This window comes from Macrobrachium rosenbergii, chromosome 56 (assembly GCF_040412425.1).
Source record: "Macrobrachium rosenbergii isolate ZJJX-2024 chromosome 56, ASM4041242v1, whole genome shotgun sequence".
In the NCBI taxonomy this organism is placed as follows: Eukaryota; Metazoa; Arthropoda; class Malacostraca; order Decapoda; family Palaemonidae; genus Macrobrachium; species Macrobrachium rosenbergii.
Window position 1 is genome coordinate 44,048,109 of NC_089796.1, and position 26,744 is coordinate 44,074,852.

The 26,744-nt window shown below is 37.8% G+C and overlaps 1 protein-coding gene across 5 annotated transcripts in view; it reads right to left on the reverse strand.

Moving 5' to 3' along the window:
* Positions 1 to 26,744, reverse strand: part of TppII (Tripeptidyl-peptidase II) — a 362,245-nt gene that overhangs the window by 212,072 nt on the left and 123,429 nt on the right. For all 5 annotated transcript variants that reach the window (XM_067100130.1, XM_067100128.1, XM_067100131.1 and 2 more), the window contains exons 9-12: positions 26,393 to 26,589; positions 25,890 to 26,025; positions 25,586 to 25,745; positions 7,372 to 7,552 (exon numbers count right to left, since the gene is read on the reverse strand). In XM_067100130.1, coding sequence (XP_066956231.1) covers positions 7,372 to 7,552; positions 25,586 to 25,745; positions 25,890 to 26,025; positions 26,393 to 26,589 — 674 coding nt within the window. The remainder of the gene's footprint in view (positions 1 to 7,371; positions 7,553 to 25,585; positions 25,746 to 25,889; positions 26,026 to 26,392; positions 26,590 to 26,744) is intronic.

Below are 26,744 nucleotides of genomic sequence, written 5' to 3' on the forward strand. Positions count from 1 at the left end.
ATTTGTGTAAAGTTTTGTATAAAAAGGCAAGGTTGGAGTAATGACTGGTGGTCAGGAATGGATTAATCCATTTTCAGTTATTTCTTATGGGAGAAATTAACTCAGAATTCGACAAAATCGAATCTCGACACTTCTTCTGGAATGAATTAGCCGAGGACCGAGGTTCTACTGTATATATATATATATATATATATATATATATATATATATATATATATATATATATATATATATATATATATATATATATATATATATATATATATATATATATATATATATATATATATATATATATATATATATATATATATATATATATATATATATATATATATATATATATATATATATATATATATATGAAACTGAGTCATGAAGATATGGAATGTGATGAATGTATAAATAAAGAAAAATGCCATAAAGGCTGCTAGGCCTAACAACACACGGTCCTTTATTAGCAGACTGATGAGAAATAAAAAGGCTTGTGTAATTGACAAATGAAGTACAGATATCCCTGAGGATGGCGATTATAAAGGAACAGATGCACCTGGAATCCAACACAGTTGGAGAATTAGTGGACCTACCAAAACAAAGGTAAATCTTTGAGAGGTTTTACAAAAGATTAGGCCCATCTGGCTCAAAAATAGGGAGGAGTTAATTAAAAGGATTATACAGGGGAAGTGGCTGACCACCAAAAATGCCTTTGAAAGAATAAGCTGATTACATATGTTTATAAAAGTACAACACTTAACATATTCTCCTTTCGGTAAACAATAACAATTTTTGCAAAATGAACATTTTCAAAAACACTATTAAACATATGAATACACACAAAATATATACAAGGTAACTAATTAGTAATAAGTTGGTGGTTTTACCTTTAAGGTTATTCTTGAACATTTTACTAATACAGGGGTCCAAATAATATATGCCAGGGCTAAGGTTAAAATTCCAGCTGAAAGCAAGCTGTACAATAGCAGATTCTAAAAGATTTCTTGGAGAAATCTTTTGATCTGACAATTAATGAACTGTCAATCCAATTTACAGTCATACCCAGAACTTACGCGAGGTGAAGTTCCAGAACCCCTCACACAAGGTGAATTTTCGCTTAAGTTTGGCATGGTCTCTAAAAATGCTAATATATACTTATTTCTGAAGTTTAAACACTAAATTTGACCCTAATCATGCTCCCAAATTATTAAGCTAACTTTTAAATGAAATTAAAGTTACTGTAATTTCATTTAAAGCTAGCTTAATACATTACCCTTAAAAAAAGAAATAAGTGGTTGACATACAAATAGAGAGTTAGAAGAGAATTTCTGTCCCTCTCCCCTTCCAACCAATCTATTTTTAGAAGTCTTCTCAACCTCTTTTTAATAACTTCTTTATTCTAGTCTCTTTCTCTTTTTTCTGAAATGCTTTTTCATGAACAAACAGTATTTTTTATTTGGACTAATACAACTCTTAGTTATTATGTCTCTATGTTTTAGAACGTATTTGCCACACTAGTGCATTTACACTTTGTAGACAGTACAGGTAAAATTAGACCAATTTAATCTATCTACTGTAGAGGTAATGATGCACAGAGAAATAATAAGTTGTAAAATCAAAAAGCAACTATGAGAGAGAGAGAGAGAGAGAGAGAGAGAGAGAGAGAGAGAGAGAGAGAGAGAGAGAGAGAGAGAGAGAGAGAGAGATAAGGGTTGTCTTTATTTAAGAGAGTGAAGTTATTTATCAATTATTATGGGGACAGAGGGAATACTGCAATATGAGAGAGAGAGAGAGAGAGAGAGAGAGAGAGAGAGAGAGAGAGAGAGAGAGAGAGAGAGAGAGAGAGAGAGTTATTCTTACGTTAGATATCGAAAGAAGGAGATTCAGTATTAAAATAACTTTTAAATGAAATTAAAGTTATTATAATTTCATTTAAAAGTTAGCTTAATACATTACCCTTAAAAAAAGAAATAAATGGTTGACGTAAAAATATAGGAGAGTGTGAAGATTAGTATACTATTTCTCTCTCTCCCCATTCCACCAATCTATTTTTAGAAATCTTCTCAACCTCAATTTTAAAAACTTCTTTATTCTGTCTCTTTCTCTTTGTTCTGAAATGCTCTATATCTCTATGTTTTAAAACAGCGCATTTATAGTTTATAGAGGGTATAGGCAAATTAGACCGATTTAAAATTATCTACTGTACAGTTAAAGACATACACAGAAACAGTAACACGTAGGTTGAGCTAACTGAGAGAGAGAGAGAGAGAGAGAGAGAGAGAGAGAGAGAGAGAGAGAGAGAGAGAGAATTATGTAAAAAAACCTTTGACCCACTAATCAGCAACACTCTCCCTTCTTGTCATGTTAAATCGACATATCTGACAGCTTTGGCTTCGAGCTTTGAACTAAGGATGAGGGAAAGATATTTGTTTGTTTAAAATATGTATCAAATACGAATTTTGTAATTAGTTATATAATTATAATTTGGCAGCAGACCCTCTTTTAAACAGGTTCTATTGAATATTATTGCTGCTTCAGCTGCATTTATTTTGTAGAAGACTTTTTCTATTTTCCTTATTGCGGACTTCTCTTCAGTGGAGGTGCGTGCTAACAGCTAAGCCTATATTTGTCATTTCATGGGGAAAAGTCAAAATCTGGATTCTGCTTCTTTATATATTCTATACAGTTAGTTATATACAATTGTTGCGCGGCGGCGTTTCGACAGACTCTTCTGTCATTCTCCAGCGGGGAGCTAGTAGAGGACTGGCAGATTGCATAGGTCCTTCTGAATTTATACACAGGCTTCAGCCGGGGTCATGGATGGCGAATTCTGATTGGTTGCAGTCAGCGAACTTCAAGCCAAATTTCTGCTTGTGGCTTCGATCCTGACAGATCTTACAACCTGGGAATGTCATTCATTCCAGCGTTCCCATTGGCCTGCCGTTGCGTGATGTCGCCGCTTGACATCACGCAACGGCAGGCCAATGGGAACGCTGGAATGAATGACATTCCCAGGTTGCTAAGATCTGTCAGGATCGAGCTTCACCGCAGAAATTTGGCTTGAAGTTCGCTGACTGCAACCAATCAGAATTCGCCATCCATGACCCCCGCTGAAGCCCGTGTATAAATTCAGAAGGACCTATGCAATCTGCCAGTCCTCTACTAGCTCCCGCTGGAGAATGACAGAAGAGTTCGTCGAAACGCCGTCGCGCAACAATTGTATATAACTAACTGTATAGAATATATAAAGAAGCAGAATCCAGATTTTGACTTTTCCCCATGAAATGACAAAATATAGGCGAGCTGTTAGCACGCACCTCCACTGAAGAGAAGTCCGCACACGGAAAATAGAAAAAGTCTTCTACAAAATAAATGCAGCTGAAGCAGCAATAATATTCAATAGAACCTAGTTATATTATTATTATTATTTGAAAATTAGTACTTATTATTATTAGGTAAAAAATTTATTTATCATACAAAACAAATAAACATATACATGTACCATAAAAATTCTCTCATCTCAGTGAGTATTCGCAAGTGTTCGCGTGTATGTGAAAAACTCGTACAGTATATGGCAATTAGTTAGATTCCAATGAAAAGTTTGCCTGTTTGTGAATTCGCGCAAGTTCGGGGTATTACTGTATTCTGTGAGAGTTTTCACTTGAATGAATGAATATTGCATTGGATATTTGCCCAGTTTTGACAGAATACTTATGCTGTTTAATTCTCACTTCTAAATCTTTACTAGATTGGCCTATATAATAAGAAGAGCAGTCCAAGCATGTAATTTTATATATTATGTTGTTGCTTTCCTTAAGGCTATTTTTTTATTAATATCCTTTTCATGTGTTATTATAGGAAAAAACCAGGTTGACATTAAAAGACTTCAACAATGATTTTGTGGTTTCAAAGCCACTAAGACCAGGCTAAGAATGTTCTTAGGGGTTCTTTCTCCATGTTATTTTCACCATAAAATTTGTGTGAAGGGTAATAAAAACCTGTCCCTATTTTTCTTATGTATTCAATTTCTTGATCCAAATAGAGGGGACTGGCAATATGCAATGCTCATAAAAACATAGAAGAAAAAATGCATATTTTGATATTTAGGTGGTGGTCTGAATAGAAGTGGACATAAGTTGTTGGCTGGTTTCCTATAAATATTGAACTTGCATTGAAATGGTTCTCTATGTATTAAAACATCTCAGAATGGGAGGCAATTGTCTTTTGCTAATTTCAAAGTAAATTTAATGGATGGTACCTGGTTATTCAAATTAAAGAGTAAATCATTTACATCAATACCAGCAAGCAAAACAGCTAAAATATCATCAACATATCTATACCATTTTGAAGGAGTATAAATGATATTAGGTGAATATCATTTTTCAAAAAATTCTGTATACAAGTTTCCGTGGTCAGTCTCTTCCCCTGTACAGTATAATCCTTTAATTGGCTCCTCCCTGCTTCCAAGCCAATTGGGCCTAATCTTTTGTAAGATCTCTCAAAGATTTACCTTTGTTTTGGTAGGTCCACTAATTCATCAACTGCGTTGGATTCCAGGTGCATCTGTTCCTTATAATCCCCATCCTCAGGGATATCTGTACTTCATCTGTCAATTATACGAGCTTGACTTCTATATTTCTCATCAGTCTGCTAGTAAAGGATAGTTTGTCAAACCACTCTGTTGTTTCACTTTTCCTTTGTGGCATTTGCCTACTGTAAGTGTATGTGTATGTGTGTGTGTGTGTGTGTGTGTGTGTGTGTGTGTGTGTATATATATATATATATATATATATATATATATATATATATATATATATATATATATATATATATATATAAATAAATATATATAATATATATATATATATATATATATATAAATATATAAATATATATATATATATATATATATATATATATATATATATATATATATATATATATATATATATATATATATATATATATACATATGAAATTTTATCACACAGTGATTTATATACAATCATGAACCTACAAATGTAAATATTAATATCAAATTCACGCTATCTCGGGAATATCTCCGATGGAGAATTATCACCGAAGGGGAATTTATAAGTGGTAAATGATAAATTCCTTCGGTGATAATTCTCCATCGGAGATATTCCGCTATCTAGGTAGCGTGAATTTGATATTAAGCGACATTTGTAGCTTCATGATTGTATATATATATATATATATATATATATATATATATACAGTAATAATTCGATCTTACACGATTAGTTATGCGAATTCACACACAAACAAACTTTTCACTGGAACCTAACTAATGAGCATAATGCGATTTTTCACAGACACACGAAATTCTCGAGAAACCCTGCAGAAGTGGGTATGTTTAATTTTTGAAGTAATTTACAAGTTTTCATGCTTTTATGTGTAAAATCTGTATGAAAAATGCATTTCATGCTTTTATGTGTAAAATCTGTATGAAAAATGCATTTCATGTTTTAATGTGCAAAACCTGTATGAAAAATGCATTTCATGCTTTTATGTGTAAAATCTCTATGAAAAATGTATTTCATGCTTTCATGTGTAAAATCTGTATCGAAAATGTATTATTTTTATTTTTGTACATGCATAAATATGACGCAAAGGTAATTTCAGCACATTCACTTAGTGTACTTTTACAAGATGTGATACCCATTTGCAAAGTTACTGCACTTTTCAAGGATGATACCCCTGCAGAAAATGCTTGTTTAATGTTTGAAGTACATTTATAAGTTTTCATGCTTTTAACTGTAAAATTGATATGGAAAATTTATATTTATATTTTTGTACATAAATATCATACAAGTATTATGTCCATTTGCAAAGTCTTTACATGACCTTGAGATGAGGTTGTTCAGTCATGCTCAGTTGATAAAATGGATTCGTTAATGTAATATCAGAGATGTAACTAAGAGTTGTATAAGTGTCATTCTTTGAAAATTACTCTGTTCACCTCGGAGAAAAGTGCTGGTGCAATCTGTATGTGCATGTAATTACAGCACGTTCAGTTGGTGTACTTTTACAAGATGTGATACCCTTAGTTACTGCAGTTTTCAAAGATGATACCCCTGTAGAAAGTGTGTTTAATTTTTAAGTTTTCGTGTTTTTAGGTGTAAAATCAGAATGGAAAATTTGTATTTATATATTTGCGGATAAATACGATACAAAAGCAGTACAGTTACTTTGTTACAGTATCTCTCTCTCTCTCTCTCTCATTCGTAGTTAGCACTCAAGCATACTTTTACAACTTATTATTTCTCTGTACGTCATTACCTGTACAGTATATAATTTTAAATTGATTGAATTTTACCTGTACTGTACTACCTTCTACGAACATTATGTTCATGTTTTCGATATTTTATGGAATTGTACTTTTGTTATGACTGTGACACATGACGTTTTACCTAGTGACACAAAGAAAATGGCTTTTACTCTAAGTGACAAAGAAAACGGCATCCCATGAATTAGGGGTAACATCAGTATACGTATGCACCTACTGTAAATGAGTTATTATGAAACTGTGCAGTACTCAATTTTTATGTCAACAATTTACTGTATTCCTTTTTTAAGGGTAATAAGCTAAATTTTAAATAAAATTACACTAACTTTAGTTCATTTAAAAGTTAGCTTAATACTTTGGGAGCATGATTAGGGTCATATTTAGTACTTAAACTCTGGAAATAAACATTTATTAGCATTTTTAAAGACCATGCCAAACTTACGAAAAATTCACCTTGCACGAGGGGCTCGGAACCTAACTCACGTAAGTTCGAGTATGACTGTATATATAATATATACACTACATTATATATATTATATATATATATATGATGATTATTACCACTTTTGTATATATATATATATATATATAATATATATATATACATACATACATACATATATATACATATATATACACTATATATGTATATATACAAAGGATTGCGAAGTATGATAAAACACCACTGTTAACCATTCTGAAAAATCCTTGAAAAGTATGACACAAAAGAAAAGAAAATGTCCTATTATTTTGAGGAACTTACTTGCAAAATATAGAATCACCTAAGATGTCAAGATTTCACATTTGGACTAGTTCTTTCTTGTTATTTAATTAGCATTAAATAAATTTATTAGAAAAAAAGGCTGCTACAAAACCAACATATGAGGTGTTGTTGGATGGATAACTGAAGATCCAAGCACCACTAGTGTCATACTGGAATGTCATGTGAATAGAAGAATGTCTCTAAGGAACATCACGAATCGCCACCAAGAGCTCAATATGACTGCTGTGTTTGTTATGAAAAAAAATTAATTTCATGAATGTTGGAAGTAAACCTCAAAACTAACCTGCTTTTGTGTCATTTAGTAACTTGGGTTCAACTGTGACGGATACATCAACAGGTTTGAGTGCAGGCCAATTACGCAGATGTATACCCTTTGTTCTTTCACTACCACATTCAACTGCAAAGTGAACCTTATCTTCTACACCTCCAGAATACTGAATCAAGTGCTCAACAGCGTGTTGTACCTGAAACATTTTTACACCATATACATCTAATATCTTAAAAGCAAAATGGACTTTTTCACACAAACCCATCTGTTATATATATGTGACACATTCATGGTCTGTGCCATGTCCCAGAAACAGAAGTCTTTTGCCTTACATAAGAAGAGTGGCTGTAGCACTGCATGTGCCACCTGGACTCTCAGACTCACAGCATGTACCAGCCCAACCTTTCCATGCAGTCTAGTAAGGTAATAAGGAGAAGGAAGGGTCCTTATTTTATGAGTGATGGGTATGTATAAAAACATTGTTTATAATCAGAATTTTATCACCACAAATGCATCTCCCATATACAGTATAACCAGTATAAAAAATTGGTTGGGATGTGTCAAGCCACTCAACATTTCAGATTTGGTTGATCTGACCGTTCAAACTGACAAAAAGCTCTTAGGGATGAGATTTAGCAGAGCATCAAAGGCTGTAAGAAGAATGGGGAGTCACATATATGAGGAAGAGACCCTTTGAATAGGAAATCATGCAGTTTGTAGGTAGTCCCTGAATTATCCATTTTCACCTTATCCAAAACTCAACACTTTCTGGAGGGCGCAGCACCACAATATACATGTATAGGATTGGAATATAAGATTTATGCTAAAGGCCAAGCACTGGGAAATAAATATACTATACAGTAATCCAGATTACCTGGATCTTCATTGTTTGACACTCAACATTATCTGACATCACCAGACCAGGGACCAAAGATACAGTACATAATATACACAAATAAAAAAAAAAGCCTCTGATGGTTGGCAATACTGTGCAGACTACAGAAAATGCTGGTAACACTTCTTACATTAATGGTGAGACTGAGAAAATGGTTTGGGAGTGTGTGGGAGGCCTGGAGAAGTTCCCAAGGTGGGAGGGGGGGGGAGTCAGATGGCTGGGCACCATGGGAGTGGAGCAGCAGTGAGGCTGTTTACAAGAGGGGTAGGCAAGAATTTAACTTTGTTAGAGCTTGTTTTTTTTCTACATTTATGCTTGTATTATTAGCTTGTAACATCAAGCACAATGCAATAAGAGAGAGAGAGAGAGAGAGAGAGAGAGAGAGAGAGAGAGAGAGAGAGAGAGAGAGAGAGAGAGAGAGAGAGAGAGAGAGAGAGAGAGAGAGAGAGAGAGAGAGAGAGAGAGAGAGAGAGAGAGAGAGAGAGAGAGAGAGAGAGAGAGAGAGAGAGAGAGAGAGTGTTTCAATGTTAATTTTTGTATACATTTATGAGTAGTATACTGCACAGTTTGGCTTTCATTTTTTTGTACAATACTGTACAGTGTATTCTGTGTTGCTTTTAAGCAGACTTAACTGTGTTGGGTATTCTTTATAAGCATACTTAGTGTATAAAGTTATGCAGTATTGACAAAGTAATGGGAGTATGGGTATGAAGTTGCCATTTTACATCCATAGAGTATTTTTTTGGTGCCATGTAAATTACACCCACGAAAATCTCACCCAGAAAATTCCACCAATGAAAATTTCACCCAAGTAGAAAATTCCACCCAAGAAAATATAATGTTAAATATATTTAATACAGGGTTTCACTCACTTATTACTTGTGTATTATTTTTGTTTAATTATTTCCATCCACAAGAATTGTATCATCTAACTGTAAACAGTTCTGTTGCTGTTTAATTATTACTTTAAACAACCTTCTTCTTTACATAATGGTATTCAGATTTATACTATACTTTCCTAAGATTCCACCCAAGAGAACTGTAAAAGTAAATTCTCTTTATTTACAGAAGCCTTAACCAATGGCCCTAACATTCATTACAAATGAAAAGAGAGGAAGGAAATTGTGTGATGAGGAAAACCGTGTATATGAGAAGCATTGAGACAATCCTGCAAAAACTTACTGGCAATGCAAACTATTTTGTAAAGGCTGCAAGGCCCGTATTCACATGACTTACAATTGTAAGGATTTATAGTTCTGGCAAGCATACTCATCCTGCTTCACAAGCATAAATTGAAACAAGAGTTGCTGTAAGTTCAATGTGTGATACAGTTTATACAAGATGTGGAACATTGAGAAGGGCAATAATTGTGAGTGCCACTCAGCCACTAGAGGAAGAAGCAAAATCAAAGCTGCAAAGTTTGTGCATCCTTTCCCATAATATTCAGAACTAGAGACAGACTGCTTTGTGTATTCCTGCGCTTCCAACATGTCACACAAGATATGAAATTCCAGATTCATTCAAATATCTTCCTGATGGATCACTTTTCTTAGCATATGATAGTGACATATTGGACTTGGACCATCTCTAATATTTGCAATGGGATTGGGACTGAATGATTTATTAATGAGTAACACGTGGTCCCGTGACAGAACATTTCAAGCTTCACCAAATCTCTAGACGTAGCTATTCATGGTCCATTTCACTGTTAAAGAAAGGTGTTTCCAGCATGTATTTGCTTTGCTGCCTAGAGGCCACCTACCAAAGACTTTTTTCAGCTATTCGTGATTTGTGTCCAAACAGTTACTGTAATCAGTGCAATGTACTGATTTCGAACTAGCTTTGCACAATGCCTTCACAGCAGTGTTTGAAAGTGCTGCTATATCAGGATGTTTGTTTCATTTTGGTCAGTCCTGCTGGCGTAAAATTGCAAACTAGGTAAAAAGGTACAGTACAACACTGACTCTTCCTTTGCAATAAAAGTGAAATGCTTTAGTGCTTCTGCATTTTTACCCACCCAAGATGTTGTTGATGCTTTTGAACTTCTTTCCGATGACGACGCTATATCAACAATTTATTTCATATTTTGAACAAACTTACATTGGTGTTCAGCGCGGAAGAGGGGAATGCAGACGAAGAGTAGAACCTCTTTTCCCTCAAGAAATATGGAATGTAAGACAACGTACTCTAAATGAAGAACCAAGGACATACAATCATGTTGAAGGTTTTAATAGTGCTCTAAGAGCCTCTCTAACAAGTATGCATCCAAATTTGTGGGCACTTTTTCTGCATTGCAAAAAGAGGAAGCTCTTACACAAACAAAATTAGTTCATTGAAGACGAGGAGGTGCCTCCCAGAAAAAAAAAAAATGCAAGTCTACAAATGAAAGACTGAAAAATCTTGTTGAAAATTATCAGCCATCATGTACTATGGTATTTCTAAAAGGTATAGTGCATAATTTGCATTAAAACCCATGAAAAAGTATTATATTTTAGATCCATTTGTTTTAAACTAATTTTAAGCAATTAAAAAGCATTTATACTTTAAGAATAAAATACATGTTTGACATCATGTTTCTGTATTCCTTATTAGTTTCTATACTTTCTTGGGTGGAATCTTTGTGGCTGGAATCTTGCACGGGTGAAATTTTCTGGGTGAAATGTTCATGGGTGGAACTTTCAGACTACTGTTTTATCATCATAACCAGAACTTTTCATTATCTGGCAAGGCCTTGGATGTATTGATGTGGATAATGGAGAGATTACTATATATAAATATAAATATATATATATATATATATATATATATATATATATATATATATATATATATATATATATATATATATATATATATATATATATAATTTTTGGGAAACACACAAGAAACAAAATGAGATGAGGTTTTAGGACGAAGATTAAATTTACTTAAATCCTCAAGTAATAAAGAATCTGTCCATCTTGCTGCTACTACTAAATGAATAAGCATCCAATTATCTATATGCAACATTCTTAAAATAAAAGTTAGTGAAGGTTGATGGCACCTCAAGGAACCTACCATTTAAACTGCACTTCTGTCAGGGTTAAGCTTAAAACCAAGAACGTGGAGAGAGCACAATTTTGTGGATTAGAACCTTCATGTGTGCTCCTTTATGCTCTTTCTGGGCCAGTAAAGAAATCATGATCCTTAAAACTTCTGGATGCAATGTCTCCTGAGTTCATGGTTCTTTGAAAATACTGACAGATCACTTTGACTTGATGGATGATGATGATGATCACTCTGAGTGTAATGCACAAGAGAAAGAATAGCAAAAGGCACCAAAAATTCAACTCTACATGACAACTCTATTGAGGTCCAGCCTAAGGTACGAGCAACCTTGCTCTAGTGCAGAAAATTCACTGAACCATCTGAAAGATGCAAAAATCTAGGACTGTCTGCAGTATGAGATCCAGTTGGGATGCCTCTTCCAAGGGCTGTGTGCTTAAAATGTTGGCATAGCCCTCAATGAAGTGGTTACTACTACCCCAGCTTATTTTTAAAGATTTGAGAAAAAGCTGTTCTATACACTTAAATACAGCCACAGGGAGGTTTTTTGCAGCCCTTAGTGATATTGAGTAAATCTGACAGACTGGCTAAAAAGGGGCAGACTTGATTAAAAATAACCTTCCTACACCAATTACATAATTGGTTGCACTTGGTCTGGTAACAGGGTTGTTGGAAATGGTTTGCAAGATCTGATGTTTGATTCCGCTCTTTCCTCAAAAATAACGTCTATCTTAGGAGGGCTCACTGAAAGACCTCCATATGTGGAGGTCCAGCATTTCCAGGCTAAAAGGAATCCTCTTAAGCAGGAATGAAAGAGAAGCTTCTTTCATTTGGGGATCCTCCTGGGATATCTATCAGCAGGGGAAGGAGGTCCACGAACCATTCTTGTTGTGGCCACAATAGAGCTGTAAGTTTATTGTGAAGTTTCTGGAGCTTTCAAGCTTTTCTAGGACTGCCAAGATCAGCATAGTATGAACAGAGGAAATGCAAACACCTCGAGATTCGCCTAGCTGTGCATCAAAGTATTTGCTTTTCAAGCTCCTGGATCTGTCTTGGAGGAACAGCAGGTTGGTAATTTCTGTGAGACTGACACTAACACAGAAGCACCTTGCATATGTCTAGTTGCAGTGACCACTAAATGGACTTCATTTTTCCTGCTGATGAAGTCTGCTTATAGAGTCTTCCCAGGTCAAAGTTAGGAAAGATCTCCCCTGCCGTTGCCTCCAACCAACCAAAGTTTTCACTTGCTATATGGTACAAGGTTCTGACTTCTCATGTTCCCAATATCTAAAAAAGATGACCATGGTTGAGTTGTCTGTTTACACTTGTTTTACCAGTTACTTGCCAAGTGAAGACTGGGAGACATAAGAACACAGCATCTAGTTCCATGTAGTTCACATGATTACTTTTCTCACAACATAACTGTAAAAGGCCAAGTTTTTTGATAGCCAGGTTGTAAGACCTGGTCTACAATGTCCTTGCGTCAGATGTCATAGCCACGGCAGGCTTGGCCTAGGATATCTGGTCATCTGTGGTTTTAGTCATGGTTAACCTAGCATTGGTTGTACCATCCAACACTTACCCAGTCCTGGTCACATGGTCACGATCCTGTGGTCATAAGAGTCGTTGCTAAAACAAAACCCTCATGCTTGTCCATGATGCACCTGAACCACTGTTCTCCATTTCTGAGTGAGGAGGAGGAAGCACCTGGAGAATTCTTCATCATGATCATCACCACATCAGGTAATTTAACCAGCCCACGAAGCCACAACATTTGGCTTTCATATGGCTGGCCTTAAGGGTTTACCCTTATTAGCATAATTTAAATTTCATTTCATAAATAGTATTCTTTAATTATTTCACCACTGGACAAACCAAACAGATGAAGGCTCTGACAAACACTTCTTAACTAATAAGTTTCCCAAACTTGACAATCACGCCTGATGGATCCTCTAAGCACTCCCATGGTTAGTTGATGGACCACTACCTGCATCATAACACAGACTGGCCATCTGGTGAAAACAATTGTATGGCTAGGCCCATGGAAGAATCTCATCATGTCTGGGCTGGGATTGTGTTGACCAGCCTGGTGTGATATGCCCAAGCATCAGGAGGTCAGAGTGGAGAAACTGCCAGACAATCAGTTGTTGTGGGTGTTGCTGTATATGCTCCTGCAGGAAAATTATATTTTCACAGTAAAATTAACTTACATATATACTGGCAACGACTTAGTAGAAAACCTCATTCTGTTTGTGCCCTTAAGTCCATGAGATGGGAGGAGGGTGGCCTCCGGTTCCGTAATTACTTGGAAAGTATATATCTGAAACTTAATAATATTATGAAAATATCATTTTCATATAAGCAACTTGGCAAGTAATTACATAGCTGAATCCCACATTGAATGGGGATGGGATACAGTACATGGGATATTCTATTCCAAAAAATTAAGGTATAGTAATGACTTTGAAATAGAAAATTTGCTAATATTGAAAAAATGCTTGTCATTTCCTTACCTGGTAAGAGAGCTACTGCAAGTGAATACTGCCTGTGGTTGGTGCTCATCTTAACCTGTAGTGGCATGGCGGTTGAGCCATGGGTCACCTCTTAAGTGGGAGCCTTGCACCAGAGGAAAGGCCTGATCGCTGGCAAAGCATACACAAGAAGTGCCCTTGCCCGGGTGCAGTACAAATATAAAAAAACAACCAGACAATGCTGTCACCTACACTGAAAACACCACTCCAGATAGTAGGAGAAAAACTGATTCCTATGTTTCCTCCCCTAATACCATGCCAGCCACTGATAATGGCCCCAAGGTACTGCAAGTTTCAAACACTGTTTCAACTTCTTTCAAATAATGAGATGCAAAGAGGTAGAGACTGTCTTGATGTCATGAGCTTTCACTTTAAAAGTAGGCAAAATGTTCTCCTGAATCTGAGAGTGCACCTCAGAAAGTAAGTCCTTCAGGAAGAAGGGCAATGTGTTCTTAGTCAGAGGGCGAGACAGGTTCTTGACAAAGCACCAGAAGTTACTGGATGGTCCTCTGATCTTCTTGGTCCTGCTCAGGTAATATCTCAAAGCCCTTACAGGACAAGGAACTCTTTTCTTCCTCAGAGGCAAGGATGTCCGTTACGTTCTTAATGGAGAAAGAATGGGGCCAGGGCTTGGATGGGTCCTCATTTTTGGCTAAAAATCCAAGGGTATAAGACAAACTGCATCTCCTTGTGAAAAACCTAACCTTTTATTGATGGCTTGGATCTTGCTAATATATTTAGCAGTAGCCAAGGCCACGAGGAAGAGAGTCTTCCATGTAAGGTTTCTCCGAGAAGAGGAACATAAGGGTTCAAAAGAGGGACCTGTCAGCCACTTGAACACTACGTCTAGGTTCCAGGAGACCGGATCTTCCTTCCTTTGATTGGACTTATCAAAGGACTTGATGAGGTCATTCAGATCTGGGTCGGACAAAAGATCCAGGCCCCTGTGTATAAACACTAAGCTAAGCATAGCTCAATACCCCTTAATGGTGGAGGATGAGAGATTCCTAGATCTCCTCAGATAAAGGAGGAAATCTGCAATTTGGGTCACAGATGTCTCAGAGGAAGAGACAGTGTGTTTCACACCAGCTTCAGAAAATCACCCACTTAGCCTGGTAGACATGGCTAGAAGATTGACACCTGCATCTCACGATAGACTTGGCAGCATGTCTTGAAAACCTTTTCGCTCTGACAAGGCATCCTGACAGTCTGAAGCCTGTCAGGGCAAGAGCAGACATCTCTTCGTGGTAACTCTTGAAGTGAGGTTGCCTGAGTAGACACGGTTTTTGGGGCAGGAGTCTAGGAAAGTCCACCCACAACTGTAGCAGGTCTGGGAACCATTCTTTCATGGGCCAGAACGGGGCTATGAGGGTCATCGTAATGTTGTGATGAGCCTGAAACTTGTTCAGCACTTCCCTGACCATGTTGAAGGGTGGAGAGGCACACAGGTCAAGTTGGACCAATCTTGCAGCATGGCATCTGTTGCCCAAGCTAGAGGGTTCGGGGCTGGAGAGCAAGAGACAAAGGTGATAGGTCTTTGAGGTGGCAAATAGGTCTAATGTCGGCCTGCCCCATAGTTTCCACAGATCCCGACAGACCAGGGGATCTAAGGTCCACTCTGTGGGAAGGACCTGCTTCCGACAGCTCAGTGTGTCCGCCAGAACATTTAGTTTGCCCTGAATAAATCGAGTGAAGTGGTTAGGATCACTCGATTTTGACCTGCCCAAAGTAGGTCTTTTGCTGTCCTGGCAGAGAGAAAATGAGAGCGACGCCTCACTTTCGTATGTATGTAAGGGCTGTGGTATTGTCTGAATGGACTACCACAGTCTTGTTGTGAACTAGGGTTGAGAAGCACTGAAGCCCTAAGTGAACTGATTTCAGCTCTCTGACATTGATGTGAAGGTTCTGTTCTTCTGGGGACCACGTCTTGGAAACCGGCTCCCCAAGAAGACTCCCCAACCTAGATCCGAGGTGTCTGAATAGAAGTCTAGGTCTGGGCTCAGAGGATGAAGGGACTTTCCTTCTGAAAGTCCTTGTTTGGGTTTATGGGACACACGTAGGTGTCCGGCTGTTTCCCTATCCCAGTTGGCCTTGAGGTAGAATTGCAAAACTCTCATATGAAGTCTGCTTAACCTGACGAACATCTCGATGGATGACAGAGTCCCCAGTAGACTCATCCACTGATGGGCCGAGCAAGATGAAAGGGCTGGAAACTTGTGGACCGTCTCAAGGCAGCTAGCGATTCTCTTGGCAGACGGAAAAGCCGGTAAAGTCTGAGAGTTGAGACTCATCCCCAAATACAGGATCTCTTGTGAGGGGGGGGCCAACTGGGACTTCTGAATGATAATGTCCAGTTCCTGAGTGAGGAGAAAAATCTTATTCAAGTCCCTCGTGCACTTTTCCCTCGAAGGGGATTAAAGAGGCCAGTCGTCTAGATATAAACTGATGTTTATGCCTATTAAATGAAGTCATTTTGCTAGAGGAGCGAGGACTTGAACACTTGAGGTGCCGTAGAGAGGCCGAAGCAAAGAGCCCGAAACTGGAAGATTTTGTCGTGGAAGATGAACCTTGGATACTTCCTGGAGTCCGGATGGATGGGGATGTGGAAGTATGCATCCTGCATATCCAAGGTTATCATTCAATCGCCCTGGTGAATGGATGAAAGGACTGACTGGTTCGTCTCCATCTTGAACTTCGTCTTCTGGACGAAGAGACTGAGGGCACTTACGTCGAGGATTGGTCTCCAACCTCCAATGATTTGGGGACCACAAACAGACAGTTGTAGAAGCCCTCTGAGTTGATGTCCTCGACTTCTATGGCTCTCTTCAGAAGGAGAGGAAACAATCTTCAAAAGGGCTAAATGTTTCTCCGAGCCTCGAGAAGGCTTTCAATAAGATGGGAGAAGTGGCTAAAAGGGGGGCTCTCCATGAATGGGATGGAGCAGCCCTCCTTCAGAACCTTGACAATCTACTGTTCTGCCTCTCTGGTACTCCACTTCTCTCAAAACTCAAGAAGTCTGGCTCCCACTTGCGCATGGAGGATTTCTTCCTCATTTCTTGGGTAAGGAGTTGGTTGCGCTCCTCTTTATAGTTCTGGCCAAAAAGCGGACATTGGAGCGGGTCCTAGACTGCGACTTCGCCTTATTCCCAAGAAAGGGATGTTGCTGGAGAGGTGAGACTGTCTTTGGAACAAACGCATATGAATCCTTGGGGCATTTGGAAGAATGAGCCAGAAGATCCTGAATAGGCTTCTTTTGGAGGTCCGACTTCTGGGTCCGAGTGACTCCTTTAGTGGTAAAGGAGCACCATAATTCTCTTTTCTTCAAAACCCCAGAGAGAGAAAAGAGCCGCAAGTTCAAGAGAGCCATCCCTGATGGCCTTGTCTGCACAAGAAAGGACTCCTTACCAGTCTGAGGCAAAATCTCCTACTGAATCATTGAAATCATCAATCTTCTTAGCTAGCGCTCCCACTGTCCAGTCCCAGAAACTGAAAACTTCAAACACCTTGAAGAGGTCCTTGACAAGGTGGTTTAGTTCTGCCGAAGAAAACGCCGTGTGTCGGGAAGAGTCGATGAGGCTGGAGAAGTCCCCTCGGGTGAGGCAGAAACTCCCACAGAAAGAGCTTCCCCGGTGGTGTAGGAAAGATACCTCTACGGACTAAGCGTGAGGGAGGAAAGGCGAAGGAAGCCTTACTTTTTTCCCTCTTAGCAGAAAGCCAACCTTCAATCTCCTGAGTGCCTTCCTAGAAGATGAGGAAAGCACCATTGTGGGAAGCCTAGATCTGTCACCTGGATGGCTCCTCATCAGGAAGGTCGAGGCAGGCAAGACTGGGGCAGTTGGTACAAAAAAGGTAGGAAAGCTCACCAGATATAAAGTGTAACTGGAAGTTCATTCCAGCAAGAGCACCATGGTTTGGTGCTATATGGGAAAGGCTGATAGGACTTCTGAAGTCCTGCCTAAAAAAGATCGTAGGCCAAACCTTGCTCAGTTTTGAGGAACTGACCTGTGTGCTGGTGGAGCTGAAAGGAATTATCAATGACACACCATTAGGTTACACACCCAGGGATTTGAATCAGCTAGAAATTTTAACCACTAACCATTTGATCCTTGGACGAAAGCTTAAGTCCTTCCCAAGAAAAGTAGTAAATTGGAAAGAGATCTCCGATGACCCTACCTATGGACAGAGAGACTTCACCGAGAAAAGATTCCTCTATGTATCCAAGTTGTGTGACGACTTGTGGAAGAGATGGGAGAGGGAGTATTTAACAATGTTAAGAGAGACCCATCGAGTAGGAATAGTGCATGGCTCTTGGCCCAGGATAGGGGAAGTTGTCCTCATTCAGGACAAGGGGCCAAGGAGCAAGTGAAAAGTTGGGCCAAGTGATCGAGTTACACATGGGGAGAGATAAGGTCCCAAGAGTGGCTACTCTAAGAACAGCACATAGCCAGCTTATGAGACCTGTAATTAAGTTATACCCCTTAGAGATGTGGCAGGAGATAAGGGAAACTAATCCTGCGACAGATGACATTCAGTCAAGCACCTGCCCTAGCAGGAGGACTGCTCAAACAGCTGCAGAAGCCAGAAAGGCACTGATAAGAACAGGACTATTGTAAATAATGTAAGCATAAGTTTTTCTTGCAGGGAGTATGTCGAAACTTCGACAAGACAGACTGTACTTTTCCGCAAGTTGTAGTTTAGTTTTATATATTCTCTTTAAATTTATGTCAAGTGGAAATGCGTATTATGTAGAAGAAGGATATTATGTTCTGTTGTGTTTGTATTTATTAATAAAGGGTGTTGTTTTAGCTGTTTCAATTGTAAGTATATGTGTAATAGTGCTTAACTACCAGTATTGGTTGTTTGTCCGGTGGTGAGTCAAAGGTTTGGTGTCGTCAGAGACGGCCGTGAAGTCAGTCTCTTCATAACCTTGAAACAGAGTGGATCGAGCTATTGGGGACTCAAGAATGCAGCCATAATTAGCAGTGCCTACAAATCCACTTAAGCATTCCTATTCATCCTAAAGTACATTTAGGGAAACTTCCTTTAGGAGATATGCATATCTAAATGGAAGGATAATTCCTTGCGGTGTGCTTTGGATGAGGGTCGTGAAATAGAGATTGTGCTCATGCCAATCTAACTACTGTACATCTAGCTAGGAACAACTAAATGCGCCAATATTAAGTTTATATTATTTTTTTAGTTAATATACACAATGCAATGTTGATATAATCATAGTTTGGATTAGCATAGGAACGAAGTAACCTGGGTGCCGTAGCATAGACTTCGGCTACGACTTGGGTCAGTATGTTTCAGATCATTTAGGCTATAAGATAACATTGACGATTTGAAATACTATACTTATTCTGAATGAGTCGGAATACCCGAGCTCTCTGGAACAGCTGTCGGGCACTCGAGATTCTGTGCCAGCGCCATAAAGCGTGAGTCAGGAGCGCTGCTAGAGAGAGGATTCATGGCGCTTCCTTCTACCTGGAGCCCAAGAAAAGTTTTCCATAAAAGAACGTTCAGGAGGGAAGACATTGTAATACCGAAGGGAAAAACGGACTGAGGATATATGCTGTCTGAAAATAGCTGTGAAGCGATGTCTCTTGACAACACTTGAGAGACTCCTATCTTTTTAGCCCCTGTGCCTGATGTCAGTCAAGAAAGTCCCTTACTTCAAAAGCTTGACAAGAACTTGAACCAGGAGGACTAATTCCATCTAAGCATCAGAGGGAGGGAAGGAAAAAAAAAACAGTTGTCTTGCTCCCTTAAAAAACCAAAGTCTGACTCCCAACTACTTGTAGAGGTGACAGCCTTCTTCAAAAAGCTTATAAATTTGTACACAAAAGTCTCTGTCTGCAAAGGACAGTGCTTTGAGACACTAACTGACGTCACAAAACGGAGCAATTCGGCCTGTCTGGAACTCTAGGCGAAGGTGGAACAGGCTGAAAAAGAGACAAAACCGCCTGAGAGCAGTTGTGTGGCACTCAAAGGAGGGAGTCAGACACTGAAGGGGGACGCCTGATGATCAGAGACTAGAGTCGGCCACTTGAAGACTGAAGCTAGGCATTCAATTGGAAATTGCGCTTAAAAAAGAACAACAGTTTGTTCTAGAAAAGACATGCACCGAGCTAAAGAGAGACTGGCATCAGCGACTAGTAGGCTGGCGCCAGACACATGAGAGCTGGTGCTGGAAGCTCTATATGAAGATGAGCTTTGGAGCTATAGGGTGCTCAGGCACTGTGTTCCGCTTGGCGCCAATACTGGAGTTCCACACATTCCTCTGGTCGGGGCTCCACTTACCCTGTAGCTACGTGGCGTTGTAGCCAGGAGTGTCTGCTACTTAAGCAGCAGCTTTGCAGTGAAGGAGAAGTCTGATGGCTAGCAAAGCATAATTGGAAGTTTTGCAGTAAAGGAGTTAACCAAAGGCTAGCAAACCTTCAAAAAGTACATCTCTTTGGACACCTTTCCAATGGCTGTTTGTTGACACCTGCAGACAGCAGGCTCAACTGAGGGGCACCTACCCGGGGCAAACCCCTCCGGGCTCTCATGGACTTCAGTATGCCTCCTCCCTGGTGCATGGGAGTCTGACTGGGACTGGGTTTAGGAGATCCGAGGGGCCAGACGGCTACCCCTTCACTACACATCCAGCAAGGTACCTTTCCAATGGCTGTCTGTCACCCCAACTACCTGTGTGTAAACCCCCCCGACCTCCCTTGGACTTCCAGTATACCTCCTCCTCCTCCTCCCTGGTGCATGGGAGTCTGACAGTGACCTTTGCCTAGGAGCATCAAGGGATGAGTAGCCACCTCCTCCACTGCACAATACTTCACCATAATTACAAGTTTAACAGTTAACCCAGACACAGGACTGGCAATGGCATGGGAAGGAAGTGAGGGAGCCAGGCGCAGGAGCAAGTAGGTAAAAAAAAAAAAAAAAAAAAAAAGCCAGAAGGACCAGCACTAGGAAAGAGTTGGCATCAGGATCTCAGTAAGTGGTGCCGAGTGCCTGATAACGCCCAGGCCCTGCAGTTGGCGCCAGGTGAGCTAGTAGCTTGGGAGCTGGCGAGCGCTCCTGGGTGCTCTTAGTATGAGTTAAAAAATATGGAACTCTTCATAATTCATGTCATCTTGTTTAGTATACAGTATGTACTGCCGAAGCAAGTACCAGAGCATGGTTCTTGGCTGTCGAGAACGTCTTCTTTTCCTAAAGCTCATCGTAATCAAAACATTAAGCACAATTCTCTCCTACTGCATTCCTACCCTTACACTTTTCAGGAAAGTGTAATAATATATGTACTGGCGAAGCAAGCAGAACACGGTTCTTGGCTTTCAAGAATATCTTCTTTTGCTAAAGCTCATTGTAATCAAAATATCAAGCAAAATTCTCTCCTACTGCATTTCTGCCCTTACACTTTTCAGGAAGGTGTAGTAATATGTTCAATTAATTTTATACAAACAAATGTTATGAAGTACACAGTATCATCATACAATCATATCTCAAATCCCAACCAACATAATTCAAGATTGCAGATGTGTATTCATTACAGAAAATATTGGATTGGTAGAGAACGCAAAATTTACATTATATTACACTAATCAGTAAACGAGGTAGCAAACGCAACATTAAAGTTTTTTACTCTACTCAGAAAAAGAAAAGTTAACCTTTACCGACATAGTTCGAAGTACACTGAGTACCGTCATACAGACATATCTCAAACCCTATCAAACATTGAGACTGTTATGTATTAAGTCTTGCGTATTATATAGCGCATGTTGAAGCTCTGTGGAAGCTAGGGTGCTATCTAATGACTGGTGCATTGTGGGTTGTTGTGGTTTGGGACTGGGGAAGCCCCGTCGAGTTGTAGCATGATTTAACAGCACCAGAACCATTAAAGCCAACGTTTAAGCCATCTGTATTCTTAACCCTCTACCTTGGGCAACCCGTAATAAAGACTTCAGATAATATATGTATTCACTACCAAAAAAGTTGGCCTCGTAGTGAACACAACATTACTTTATTCGGAAAAAGAAAGTTAACTTTACCGATAATAGTTGAACACTGAGTATCATATGATCATATAGACATGTCTCAAATCATCACAAACAATAATTGAGACTTGCAGATAAGTAATTCATTACCGTAAATATTGGTTTGGCAACGAATGCAATGTTTATGTTTATTATGTTAACCAGTAAAGGTGGTAGCGTGACGCTACTGGAGTTGAACCATTTGATTGCAAAATTGCTACTGTAGTGAAATATGATAAACTTGAATCACATCTTAACCCTTAAACGCCTATTGGACGTATCATACATCGACTAAAATTGTCTGTTGGGTGCCGAGTGGACGTACCGTACGTCGACTACAAAAAATTTCAACCTTCGGTCAACTTTGACTCGACCAAAATGGTCGAAAAACGCAATTGTAAGCTAAAACTCTTACATTCTAGTAATATTCAATCATGTACCTTCATTTTGCAACAAATTGGAAGTCTCTAGCACAATATTTCGATTTATGGTGAATTTTTGAAAAAAAATTTTTTCTTACGCACGGGCAGTAACTTAGCCGAAAATTTCATAAATTCTTTCATCATTTTGTCGTAATTTTTGCACTGTTCTATATTAGCCATTACATAAGTTTTATATATGAAAATGTGCGCAATTTCATGTACAATACAGCAAAATACAACCCATGGTTGTAGCTTTTATCAGTTTGGAAATATTTTCATATAAACCACTATAACTGCCAAAATTTCAACCTTCGGTCAACTTTGACTCGACCAAAATGGTCAAAAAATGCAATTTTAAGCTAAAACTCTTACGATCTAGTAATATTCAATCATTTACCTTCATTTTGCAACCAATTGGAAGTCTCTAGCACAATATTTCGATTTATGGTGAATTTCTGAAAAAAACTTTTTCCTTACGTCCGTGCCAGAAATTCTTTCGTCACGTTGTCGTAATGTTTGCAGTTTTATATTAGTCGTTACATAAAGTTTTATATATGGAAATGTGCGCAATTTCATGTAGAATACAACAGAAAATAACTCATGGTTGTAGCTTTTATCAGTTTTGAAATATTTTCATATAAATCACAATAACTGCCAAAATTTCAAGCTTCGGTCAACTTTAACTCGACTGAAATGGTCAAAAAATGCAATTATAAGCTAAAACTCTTACATTCTAGTAATATTTAATCATGTACCTTCATTTTGCAACAAACTGAAAGTCTCTAGCACAATATTTCGATTTATTGTGAATTTCTGAAAAAAAAAAAAAAAAAAAAATTTCCTTCCGTCTGCGCGGTAACTCGGCCGAACATCTCTGAAATTCTTTCGTCATGTTGTCGTAATGTTTGCATCGTTTTACATTAGTCGTTACATAAACTTTTATATATGAAAATGTGCGCAATTTCATGTAGAATACAACAGAAAATAGCTCATGATTGTAGTTTTTATCAGTTTTGAAATATTTTCACATAAATCAAGATAACTGCCAAAATTTCAACCTTCGGTCAACTTTAACTCGACCGAAATGGTCAAAAAATGCAATTGTAAGCTAAAACTCTTACATTCTAGTAATATTCAATAATTTAACTTCATTTTGCAATAAATTGGAAGTCTCTAGCACAATATTTCGATTTATGGTGAATTTTAAAAAACATTTTCCTTACGCTCTGCGCGGTAACTCGCCAAACATCTCGGAAATTCTTTCGTCTCGTTGTCGTAATATTTGCACCGCTTTATATTAGTCGTTACATAAAGTTTTATATATGAAAATGTGTGCAATTTCATGTACAATACAACAAAAAATAACTCATGGTTTTAGCTTTTATCGGTTTTGAAATATTTCCATATAAATCACGATAAATAGAAAAAATTCGACTTTCTGTCAACTTTTAACGCGCGATCGAAAATGGTCGAAAACTGCAATTGTAAGCTAAAACTCTTACAGTCTAGTAATATTCAATCAATTAGCTTCATTTTTCAACAAACGGGAAGTCTGTAGCACAATATTTCGATTTATGGTGAATTTTTTAAAAAAACATTTTTTTACGTCCGCTCGTTACGAATTCATGCATCATTTTGTGATAATATTTTCTCTGTGTTGCTTTGATCGTTTTAAAATTTGTTATATACCAAATTTATCAGAATTTAGTGTACAATACAACTAAAAAAAATTAACTCATTAGCTTTAACCGTTTTGCTTACAGCGCGATTTGTATACAATTATATACGAGTTTTTTTTTTTCGCTGTCATATATTCCAATATTTATATATGATGATATTTTTTTTCATTTCTGATGGTTGCATACTAAACTTCAGGCAATGACAAAAAAAAATGAGCCAAAAATGAACTCTTAATCTTAAAAACTAAGCGTGCTGTGATTTTTCGAAAGAAACTTTTTTTCCACTTCGGCGCTAAATCACCGAACGCCGCCGGCATACGGGAGACGTTTTTGTAAATAGGGCTTCGGCGTTAAAGGGTTAATAACAAAACAATAAAATACTGATCCTGAAAGCTGTAGGCTTGAACTGGTTTCCAACCGGCAAATTTAAGAACAAAGGTGCCATTGCCACACTGTGTTTACTTGAGCACGGCAGAAACAGGATGAGGTTGTCTGCTAAGTCGTTCCTGGTATTCCCATTAGTGGGCGGGACCAGTTGTCTGCACTGAACTTTGAAGCATTACCCATGAATTTTTTAATTTAAGCTGCCATGCAAGAGGAAACTATAGCTATGTAATTACTTGGTAAATTACTTATATAAAAATCTTCATTAATATATAATCATTACATATCTTACTTCAGTAGGGCATTTATGAAATTTTGTTCTGGTATCCATGAATGGTAAATTATATGAAGAGCATACCACTTTATAACAATTTAACAGCACTTACCAAAATAATTACTAGATTCTATTTCTGTGTTTGTTTGTAAATAAAGCTTAAAATCTGTTAACCAACTAACCAATCATTACTTAACTAACTTCCAACATCACTGAACTAACACTAACTGAAGCAAAATGAGTGAGCTTTCATAAAAAAAAAAAGTGGAAAAACACAAAAAGTGAGAATGTACAGTACCATTTTAATAACCAGCCAGAAAGAACTTATGGCCAGCTACGGTGGACATGTCAAAAATATATTGCCCATTCACTTCACCTCTACAATGAAATCATGAAGAAAGATGAGAGTAAGAAAAAAATAAAATTATACATGTAATATAGCTCATGGTGGGCAGTAGACTGTGGCAAGCATGTGAAGTGGAACCTTTCTTCTTTTAAATAGATGTAACTGGAATGTGTTTTACATAAAAGTAAGGTTGATTATGATTAACAGGTTTATTCAAGGCAATCCTGCAGGAAAATCCAAGTTCAGGGAATTGTTAGCTTTGAACAGCTATGTGCACACACTGCAAGTAAAGCAGTTACCTCCTGTAGACCTGCAGATTCAGGAGGCACATGTACAGTACTTGCAGTACTTCTGTCAGTGGTACAAAAGACTGCAGTGTCTGGATATTCCAAGGCCACAAATGTGGCTGCATATAAGAGAAGACTTGTTGTGGCAAACATAATGAACTTTTAACAAAAATTGAAAAACAAGAAACAGCTTTTAGCTTTTAAGACCTATCTACATCCTGCAAACTTGTATAACTCATTGCTTTGCCAATTTTTCACAAGAAATTTGCAATTTAAATAAACACCTTAAGTACACTCATACAGAATAAAAAATATATAAAATATTTATATACTAACCTGTATTAAACCATGACCTTGAGCAAAGATATCAACATCTAAGGTGAGAGCTGTATTCTCTATTGCTCGACGGACGGAATATGGAGAATATGGAATGCTTTTCTGTTTCAAAGCGGAAACAATCAAGCCAACACAACCTGCAGTGTGAGGGGATGCCATACTGAAAGAAAAAGGGAAAAAAATTTGAATGTAAGCAACCAACTTTTATACCTTATGCTTTAAACGTGTGCCATCATACTTCTCTCAAACAGTGAAAGTTAAACTAATCCAAACTAAAATCAATTGTGACAAGACTCATTTTCACCTTGTGCCATTCATTAACTGATTACTATGTAGAGTGAATCTTGGAACTGAAGTGATTGCACCACCTGGAGCACACACTGTTACCCCTCTTGCACCATCAGCTGTAGGCCCTCTTGAAGACCAAGTATATGGACACCCTACAGTAACATTTTGCATAATTAGTCCTTGATCAATAGGAGTCAAAGTACAATTATAATTAATATATTATTAATAAACCAATTATTTCAGCCCCGTACTACTCAGAAAAAAGAAGAAAATCAAGAAAAATCAAATATCCCCACAAAATTAGTCGGAAGATACTCTATTTAAATTTTAACCATTCCATATAAGACATGAATATTAGAAAGGCACTGAAGAATTTACTATCACAGCAAGAAAACTTTATTCCAACAATACCTAAAATTCAACTTTGTAATATTATCTGATATTTGAACAAAATTTATACTAAACATCCCATAATCGACCAGCAATTATCATGATACAGTACTGTACACAACCTCTTACCAGGAAGCTTTTCAATCATGGAGTATTCAGCTGTCATCATATCAGGAGATACATAAGCACCCACACCTATGATAGAATCATTTTGAAAATCAGGAGGTACGCCAACAGTAGCCAATGCAGGTCCATGGTTGCCAGCTGATGCTACCCAGATTACACCATACTTGTTTACAACCTCATGAGCTAGCTCTCCTAAGCGCCTAAACCAAACACAACAATAAATGTTATGAAACACTTTCAAATTAAATAACACTGACACATATGAAATAAAATAAAAATAGGTATTATGAAATTGTTTCTAATTCAATAATACATATAGAATACATTGAAAACCAAAGGAAAAATACATACTGTA